At 45.9% G+C, this 9981-nt stretch overlaps 3 protein-coding genes across 3 annotated transcripts; 1 reads left to right on the top strand and 2 right to left on the bottom strand.

Annotated features, from left to right (window-relative positions):
- Positions 1-1708: 1708 nt before the first annotated feature.
- Positions 1709-3450, bottom strand: GCK72_016996 (uncharacterized protein; the record flags this gene model as incomplete). The annotated part of the gene is made up of 5 exons (XM_003105851.2): positions 1709-1880; positions 1929-2377; positions 2889-3003; positions 3049-3143; positions 3190-3450. 5 exons carry the CDS (start codon positions 3448-3450, stop codon positions 1709-1711), a joined length of 1092 nt encoding a protein of 363 aa, XP_003105899.2.
- Positions 3451-3667: 217 nt separating this feature from the next.
- On the bottom strand, positions 3668-4402 carry GCK72_016995 (uncharacterized protein; the record flags this gene model as incomplete). The annotated part of the gene is made up of 2 exons (XM_003105876.2): positions 3668-4313; positions 4386-4402. 2 exons carry the CDS (start codon positions 4400-4402, stop codon positions 3668-3670), a joined length of 663 nt encoding a protein of 220 aa, XP_003105924.2.
- Positions 4403-8155: 3753 nt separating this feature from the next.
- On the top strand, positions 8156-8771 carry GCK72_016994 (uncharacterized protein; the record flags this gene model as incomplete). The annotated part of the gene is made up of 3 exons (XM_003105838.2): positions 8156-8169; positions 8217-8714; positions 8765-8771. 3 exons carry the CDS (start codon positions 8156-8158, stop codon positions 8769-8771), a joined length of 519 nt encoding a protein of 172 aa, XP_003105886.2.
- Positions 8772-9981: the final 1210 nt, after the last annotated feature.

Here is a 9981-nt window from a genome sequence, read left to right as displayed (position 1 = left end):
TACCAAAATTCACGTTTTCAGGCTCATATGATAGAGAATTTCGTTTTCTACATTTCTGATAGATGGGACCTTTTTTTCATCCATTTTGACGTCTAAAAACCTGAAAATACTGCAAAAACAAGGCATTTCACAATAGAGCGCACTTTCCCTCTCCCTGCCAACCACCACTTCTCAATTACTACCGAAGTGTTTGCTCATCATCAGAGAAGAACGCTTCTCTTCCGGCTCCAGCCACAACTTTTTCTCGCCTTTTGTTTGTGTCCATTACGCCGTGTGCCGCGCGGCAGCCACCCCGTTCAAAGACACTTTTTTCCCCTCCTCCTATTCTTCCCATGCCGCCCGAAAGTTTGCCTCCGCGCGCGAAACGATTTACCTTTTTTTTGACGTGAAGGCATGAAAAAATGAAACAATCTAGTTTCCACATGTGCCTTGCCACGTATTTAAGTCCCGATGGGGACATCGGGAAAGACAGCACACCCAACAGCCTCAACCAACTCAAGAAATCATGAGCTCAGTCTTTGCGTAAGTTTTCATTTTCCCTTTTCCCCGCCAAATTTGAAAATTTTTGAAAAATTCGAAAAATCCTTTAGCCTCCTCATCGCCGGACTCTCCCTTACCACCGCTCAGGTCGCCGTGAACGGACCATTCATGGGACGCTACTACGTTGCCGCTAAGCCAGTTTTGGCGCCAGGAGTCGCTCCAGTTGCCGCCCCAGTACTCGCCGCCGCTCCACCAGTGCTCGCCGCCCCGGCTCCACTTTTGGCTCCACCTGCACCACTTTTGGCTCCACCTGCACCAGTGCTCGCTGCACCACCAGCACCACTTTTGGCTCCACCGGCACCAGTGTTGGCTGCTCCAGCTCCACTCTTGGCTCCACCAGTCCCACCAGTCGCCCCAATGGTTCCAGCCTTTGCTCCAGCTCCAGTCCTCGCTCCAAGACCTGTCTTCGCTGCTCCAGCTCTTGCTCCAGCTCCAGCCTTTGCTCCAGCTCCAGTTGTCGCTGCTGCTCCAGCATTCGCTCCAGCTCCAGTCCTTGCTGCTCCAGCCCCAGTCCTCGCCGCCCCAAGACCAGTGTTCGCTGCTCCAGCTTTGGCACCAGCTCCAGTCCTCGCTGCTCCAGCTCTGGCTCCAGCCTTCGCCCCAGCTTTGGCTCCAGCTGCCATCCCAGCCGCCATCCCAGCCTACGCTCCATTCGCTCGTTCCGCTTTCCTCATCGGAGGAAACAAGGCGAAGAGCATCAAGGCTTAAGTTTTTTGGCTCATTTGTGCTCTCACTAATTATTTTCGATTTCTGTATATACCGATCGACTTGGTTTCATCCACTTTTTCATTCATTTATTTGCGATACAATGACAATAAATTTATTTCAGTAATAACTTCAAATCCTTGCCACGGTGTCTGATTTTGTCCAAAATCTTTGAAATTGCTATAGTTAGATAGATCAGAAATCTGGCTTCATTTTTGTAGTTAGAAACTTTTTGATAGCTTTTCACACTTTTGAGATATGCGTCTTTAAAGTTCGAGAGGTGAGGGCGATAGACGCAGAGGAAGCAGTCGCGCTCGTTTCTCTGCGTCTCCCCTCTCTTGCTGGCAATCTTTAAAGCCGCATAACTAAAAGGCGCAATTAGCTATCAAAAAACTTCCAACTACAAAAATGAAGCCCGATTTATGATCTACACAACCATAGCAATTTCAGACACTAAGAGGCTTTAAGAGTCATCATCATTCTTCCGCGTATCATTTTGATTTTTCTTTAAAAACTTCAAAGTGGCAAACGATATAATAGCATCTCGGTATGGTCCGATAAACACAATAGTGTAGAGTGCAGACAAGACGGGTACCATCGACATACAGTAGGTTGGTAGGAATTCTTGCCATTTTCTGAAAATAATGAAATTTTGCTCATTTTCAATGCCGTTTTCCACTCACAAACTATTCTCATAAACGGTCACCAACACGGCGTTGGCACCGACTGGCGCCGAGAGCAACAACGGGATAAACGCCACGGCGAACACGGAATGGACGAGCAGCTCGTTCTCGAGCATCGTGTCTTTTGACATTGTTCCCTGTCTCGTTTTGAGTGTTCTCAACATGAAATGAGCACAGACGAGTATGATGAGGTAGGAGAGCACATGACAGATCACAAGGATTCCGTGGAATATAAGGATAAGCGGATTGCGGGAGTGATCGTCGCCGAAGAGGGATAAGTGACGCTTGCCGCTTAGCTCCTCGGCGGATTGGATCACTCCGCTGGAGACGTTGGTGACGGGGTGCTGAGAGTTGATGTCCATGTTACGAAGGTGTTGGTTCAGGAGGAGAGTCGAGTTTTCGAATTCCTCGACGATAGAGGTGGTACGGTTGGCACGGTCGAGAAGGTCCTGGAAAATTGTACAATGGGGCGCACTTGCACTGCTCCCAAAAGACCCAAGTTTTCAGGGTATGTAGATCAAAACTAGGGCTCAATTTCTGTAGTTGACAACTTTTTTGTACGGGCGGTCCCTAGAGAGTTACCGACAACCCAACTGATTTCATCACGAAAAACTGAACGATTTGACACTATAGTTTGACACATTAGAACAAGGCTTTGATTTCATCCAATAATTATTGAAATTGCATTCTTCGTGTAGATCAAACCTAGAACTCAATTTTTGTAGTTGAGAACTTTTTGATAGCTATTCACGCTATTGAGATATGCGCCTTTAAAGATAGACAGTGAGGGAGCGAGAGAGGGGAGACGCAGAGAAGCAAGCTTTAAAGCAGCATATCTCAAAAGCGTGAATAGCTATCAAAAAATTGTCAACTACAAAAATGAAGCCCTAGTTTTGATCTACACAACCATATTAATTTGAGTTCGTTCCGACAGAATTTGACGGCACTTTTTACACTTACCGCATAAGGAATTGACGAGTAGTACAAGAAGACACTCTCCGTGCAGCATAACACAAAAACTATGACCAAAGTGACCATCAATGTGTTCTTTGTGAAATACTGACCGAACATGTTGCTGAAATTTCTACATATTATTTTGAGTCATTCCCCTTTAACAAACCTATTCGCCAAAATCATCGATCGATAGATAAAGAACAGTGGGAACGATAGTAAAGCATACATATACGAGATCACCGTGACACATCCGATTGCTTTCTGAAAGTTCCAAATTTGAAATTTGTGACAAAAAAGTTGAATAGACCACTGCATTCTCCGTCAAGTACTGCGCTGGTCCATGCACCACGCGGATCGTCATCGTGCCACGTGTCACCACTTGCGGCTGAAGGACTAACAAGGAGGCGGCGAAGGCGATTCCAGAGACGGCGATGTTGGAGAGAAAATAGCGGAGCTCCCGAATGGTTTCGATACTTTTATGGGAGGAAAGGAAGAGAAGAATCGCGTTGAGCAAGATGCCGGAGCCATTGCAAATGTAGCAGTAGAGCGAGAAGAAGGATAGTTGCATTGGAGGGGAACTACTGAGGCAGAGGAAGACTGATTGAGCTTGTGTGAGCTCACCGAGCTCGCAGAGCTCGCAGAGCTCCCAGGATTATTCTTAGCCGCTATTTGCGTCAGCAAACCACGGAGTGTCAAAACAAGAAAAATACGAAGAATTAAATAAAGTTTATTATAAAGACATGGGTTTCGGTATATACAAACAATGTAAATCGAATGAACACTTCTTACTCGGACACCTTCTTCGCCTTGTTTCCTCCGATGAGGAAAGCGGAGCGGGCGAATGGAGCGTAGGCTGGGACGAGTGGAGCCGGGGCGAAGGCTGGAGCGAAGGCTGGAGCCAAACCTGGAGCAGCGAGGACTGGAGCTGGTGGAGCAGCGAACACTGGTCTTGGAGCGAAGGCTGGAGCGAATGCTGGAGCAGCAGCGACAACTGGAGCTGGAGCAAAGGCTGGAGCGAAGGCTGGAGCTGGAGCAAGAGCTGGAGCAGCGAAGACAGGTCTTGGAGCGATGACTGGAGCTGGAGCAAAGGCTGGAACCATTGGGGCGACTGGTGGGACTGGTGGAGCCAAGAGTGGCGCTGGAGCAGCCAACATTGGTGCTGGTGGAGCAGCGAATACTGGTGCTGGTGGAGCGGCAAAGACTGGTGCTGGTGGAGCAGCGAAGACTGGTGCTGGTGGGGCGGCGAGCACTGGTGGAGCCAAAAGTGGAGCCGGTGCGGCGAAGACTGGTGGAGCGGCGGCGAGTACCGGGGCGGCGAGTGGAGCGACTCCTGGCGCCAACACTGGCTTAGCGGCGACGTAGTAGCGGCCGAGGAATGGTCCGTTGATGGCGACCTGCGCGGAGGTGACTGCCAGACTGGCGAGGAGAAGGCTAAAATGTTGCAAAATAAAGAAAATGTTCCAAAAACCAAAAAATAAGAAATATATGAAAAAAAAAACTTACGAGAGGACAGTGTTCATATTGAGTGAGTTGTATGAGGAGGAGGAGGATCGAATGATGATTTAGTGCTCATCACTCGTTTCCTTTTATACTACCGTCATGACCGGTCGTCGCCACCCAAGTTTTTGCGTGAAGCTCTCTTGGAGCACAGAAAAAGTTTTGCTCCGCCCATCTTTACGGTTTTCCATCTCGGTGCGCGGGTAGAGTTCTTGCGTACTCAGGGGCGACGGAAAAACGGAGCGCCGCCCCCGATACACACAAATGCGATTAGAAAAGGGAAAGAAGGAGAAGAAGAAAACGATTGGCATTGGGAATGGCAAATATGTAATGGAAGTATGTGTCTTGGGGTGCATAGGTAGGTGTAAAACGGAGAAATGTGATTTTTGAGAATCCGTAGAGACCTCTAAGATCAGGGTTGGGAGATTCCGGGCCGGGCCGACTGAGAACTTTTCCTCGGCTCGGTCGGCCCGGCTCCTGTAGAAATTTGAAATTTTTTGAAAAAATCTTGAATTTTTTTTGATTTTTTTTGCAAAAAAGTGGATTTTTCGACTGTGTTTTACAATATCGGTAAAAACATTAGCGTACGAGAAATTTTGAGAATTTTGACTTTTTTAAAATGAAAGTTTTGCAGAAATTTGTGAAAAAATGGTGTACATTTTTTGAATCCGGGCCGACCGGGCCGGGCCAGCCCGGAATTTCCCAACCCTGACTAAGATTACTGTAGTTCTAGCTGTTTCTGCCGATTGAGGCTTGGAAGAAATTGCTGGGACACAAACTACGACTATGACAGCCAGATTATTGTAGTGGTGTACTGTAGCAGGGTTTTCAAGTTGCATTGTACAGGAAATATTCGAAAATTCAGATATTCCATACTTGTCAACGGGCCGGCTCGTAATTCGCGTCAAAATGAATATTATGAGCTGAAAAATATACCAAAATGTAGATTTCGACGAGTTCTATGTCCGTGACCTACCGGATGGCTATTCGTTAATGTGCCGCGGGCCGGGAAAAAGTGACAAAAAACGAGAAAATGGCCAAAAAGGCCATTCTAGCCTGGCCCGCGGCACATTAACGAATAGCCATCCGGCCCGTAGTAGGTCAGGAATATAGAACTCGTCGAAATCTACATTTTGGTATATATTTTTCACTATCTTGTGAATAGGCCCATGGAAGATTTTTTCAGATTTTTTTCCCAACTTGCCGATTTCAGCCAAATTGGAGAGTCTAATGATCTTATGCGACCAGAAAGTGTTACCGTTCACAAGTTTTTATTCAAAGTTTCCGAGGGGAATATCTGAAATCCGTATGCGACTTTGGCTCCTTTAACGCTAAAAACTTCATAATTCTCAATCCGTTTCAGTCTAATCCGCCAAAAGTGTGCCACGGCTCCTTTGACGATTTGCCCATCTTAACTTCAGAAAAATACATAGGCTTCACTTTTTTTGTGCGGGCGGTCCCAGAACTCGGTTGTAACTCCCCAAGAAGTATCCGTACAAAAAAAAGTAGTCAACTACACAAAAATACCCTATTTAAACTGGCATTGCTAGTCCGTGGCCCTCAATAAGTTGTACACTGGACGGTCTACTCGGCCCAAGTGAAGAGCTCCATGTGATCTACAAAACCTGTGGGAATCGATACTGTGGGATTACCCGTTTTCATCGCACACTTCTATACACATTTTTTCCCATTTTTGACAAGCAAAACTTTGGTCAGTACTGTACGAAGGTTGAAGTCCTGAGAATTCTGAATATGTACCGAGCCGACGCGTAACTCGCTTAAATCGCAATCTTATGCGCTGAAAAATGTAGATCTTTGCGTGTTCTATATCCGTGACTTGTTCCGGTGGTAATGTTCCACAAGTAGCAAAAAAAGAGCCAAAAAACGCAAAAAGGCCAGTTTAGCCCGGTCCGTGGTACATTAACAAATGGCCATCCGACCTGTACTTGCTCACAGGCTTAGAACTCGCCGGGATCTACTTTTTGGTATAGTTTTCAACTCATAATATTGAGTTTGAAGCGAGTTATGCATCGGCCCGTGTCGGTTCGTTTTGGTCCCCCTCATCATACCTCTCAAATCTCTATCTCCCATTATCCTCTATTTTCAGCACCTCCATTCCTCCCATTCCCCTCTCTAAACCGGTCTCGTGTTGCCAATGCCGTGTCGGCTACTGTTCAGGAACTCCTTTGTTCACTCCTTTTTTTACTCTTATTTTCCCGAGCGCTGCCCCGCTAACTATACGTTTTTGCTTCACCATCATTCCTTCTTTGAGTTTCTTTGAGTGCAACCCTCTGAATCTTGGAAATCAGGAGGGGTTGGAGCAAACTTAGATCAAACTACGAAACCTATGCCAGACAGAGAGTGCAAATATTAAAAAGAAAACTCTAGTTCACACTCTGAACCCCCTATCAATATCACTATCAGGGATCGGTAACCAGTCCCCTATATAATCTTTTTGTCTATTTGCACTCATTCATTCATATTAATCTGATATCAGGTCTGGTCTGATTTCTTAGTAGGGGGGGGGGGGGCTGTCGGCACGTGGAAAAGGGGAGAAAGTGTTCGGGAGAGAGAAGCAAACAGAAGCGTGGGAACGCTCGGGAAGAATAAAAGACAAATGTTTTTGTTTTGTTCTCTGTGAGGAGACAAAGAACACCAGGAATCAGCTGGGGCGAGATTGAAACAATGGAGCGAAGAGGGGGAAGATGATGACGTGGAGATTCTGAATCCTTGATTTGAACAGCAAAAATGGAATTAATCTTATCAGCAGCCCTCATCCTAGCCAAAGTTTTATGAGGGCTCAACACAGTCTGCTCATGAATAGACAGATACTATGGCCTTAAAAAAATCGAATTTCTGTTCCGAAATTGCAGCAGAACTATGACATATATCATCCAAAGCGAAGAACATGCTGATTTCAAAAATATAAAAATTCAAGTCCTGACATTCAAAATAATGAAAGTTTAGAAGTTAGCTCAAGCTGTCAAAAGGGAAGTGGGCAATTTTATATTGGAGTTCTCAGCCGTGGAAAATTTACGCTTCTTCAGATCTGTCGGTGTTCAAAAATTTAGTTCATTCAGTTAATTCACGGCCGGCCGTACGATAGTCGTGAATGTAGCCAAAAAAGAAAAACAGTTATTTCTAAATTTAGGTGGAGGTTTATAGCTCAGAATATTCTTGCTTGCTGCACTGTCAATTCACCGTTAAAATCACATTTATAAATCGTTGGGTTACTGTTTTTGGATACTAGTGGATTTTCGCTACAGTACCCGAGTGCTTGTTCAACTCTTGTGACTCACCCCCTCACCTTCAGGACATTCATTAATGAGTCACCACCCTATGAGATTTCATTATTCAGTGCAAATACTTCACACCAGACGCATACATTAATGAAACACAATCTAATTTGAGCACGGTAACCATGACACATCCCCCTTCTCCCAATCCAGTCCAAGTCCAACTTCTGATTCTCTGATCAATAAAATGTTTCCACGGAAGACAGAGAGGACAAAAAAGTGTAAGGTGTACTATTCAATTTCACGTAAAATGTCTTCCACTTCCGTTTCAGGACAAGTAACCGGCTGCAACTCTTCTCTCCCCCCGGCTCGAAGCGCCAATGAATAGGGCGGCCTGCGCGGCGGAGGGGCGCACCGGGCTCATGCGTGCGTAAGCGTTTTTGTCTTGCTCCGTGGGAGAGCTACCCCCTTTCACAAGTCATATATAAGGTGGAGGATGGGAACGGAGAAGCCATCAATTCCGATCGTCTTCATCTCATCATGCAAACCTTCTCGTGAGTTTCATATCTATTAAAATTTATAACCCTTTCATATTTTTCAGAGCTGTCCTCCTTGCTTTGGGTCTCTTCTCCGGAGCCTCGGCTCAACTCGCCGCCTGGCCATCTCAGAGCTACTCTCCATACTATCAAGCCCTGTTCGGAGCCGCCAGCACCCCAGTCCTCTCTGCTCCAGTCATGAAGACCGCACCATCCGCCATCCCACTCGCTGCTCCAGCCTTTGCTCCAGCATTCGCTCCAGCCTTCGCTCCAGCTCCAGTCTTTGCCGCTCCACCAGTCTACGCCGCTCCACCACCACCACCAGTCTTCGCCGCCCCACCAGCACCAGTCTTCGCCGCTCCAGCTGCTCCAGTGCTCCGCGGACCAGCCTACGCCTACGCTCCATCTCCAGTGCTCTCCCAGGTTGGAGTCGCCCCAGCTCCAGTGTTCGCTGCTCCAGCGTTGGCTCCAGTCGCCCCAGTCCTCGCCGCCCCAAGATTCGTCCCAGCATACGCTCCATTCGCCAGAGCCGCCATGTTCATCGGATCCAACAAGGCTAAGACGTAAGCTATCAGTTATTTTTGGAATAGTCTAACCATTATTTCATTTTCAGCGCCTAAGAAGGTTTCCCCTCCAGTCAGCTCTTCTTGCTCAAGAAGTCAACAACGAAAAGTATTTTTTCCTTCAATATCTGTATAACTCGACCCACTTGCCTTTCCTTTCATTACGTGCCTATACTATTTATTATTCCTTCTGTTTAATAAATTATGCACACATTATGTACAGTAATCCACGAAATGTCCGGTATCTAAGAAACCTGAGCAGTAGCGTACACTATTGTTCTACAGTAAGCAACAACATGTCCGGTACACAAGAAACCTGAAAAGTAGCGTCAAAAATCATCATACGTGTATTTAGCATGATGTTAGGCAGACGGTCATTTGTTTGTTCTCTTCATGTTTGCCGCATATGAAACAAACCTGGGTAAATAGAGAGGAGGGAAGAGAAAAAAGTGTCTGCCTAACTATGATGCTCTAAGGAACTTATAGTTAGAATATTTTTTTTTAATGCTCGGATACTGAACATTGCGGGTACACTTTCCCCTGACTAAGGCAGCCAGATTACTGTAGTTGTGTACTGTAGCACAGCATGCAGGGTTCATAAGTCGCAATGCTCGAATATGCTGAAGGAGTACGTCTGTGATAGGCAAGTTTTACTAAACCACGAAAAAAGCTCGGGTGTATACGACATCTTAGGAAGCCTGGGCTAGCCGGTCGTTTTAAGCCTGTAAAGGAGATTTTTTTCCAGTCGTATACCCTCGCTTACGCTCATAGTAAAATACTGTTAACTTTAAAACGTGCCTTAATTTGGCTATCTCGCTAACTAACAATATCCGGAAACTGTTTCATGACCTATAGGACCAGAGCTAACAACGTTCTGAAGTCTGGAGCCGAGTAACTGCGCTCTACTGTACTAGGCTTTATCCTAAATAGGTTTAAGTAGACTTGGCACGCTAGTCGAGGTGAGCTGACGATTTGTGACGGTTTTCAACTGTGTAACCTCGCTCTAGTGTACTTTTAATGATTTTGATAGATTTGTCAGCAAAGCGTAGAATAATTGTGCATAATTTATTAGACGGAAGGAATAACAAATAATTACGGCACAGTATGAAAAGATTAGGGCAAGGTGAGAATTCAATTCGATTTATACAGAAACAAATGGTCGTTGTACGTGTTGACTTCTTGAGCAAGAAGAGTTGTGGAGAGGGGAAACCTTCTTAGGCGCTGAAAATAAAATAATGGTCAATCTATCCCAAAAATAACCGATAGC

Source organism: Caenorhabditis remanei, chromosome V, assembly GCF_010183535.1.
Source record: "Caenorhabditis remanei strain PX506 chromosome V, whole genome shotgun sequence".
NCBI lineage: Eukaryota > Metazoa > Nematoda > Chromadorea > Rhabditida > Rhabditidae > Caenorhabditis > Caenorhabditis remanei.
Note: the sequence above shows the minus strand (reverse complement) of the source record. Positions and strands in the feature narration are given on the sequence as shown.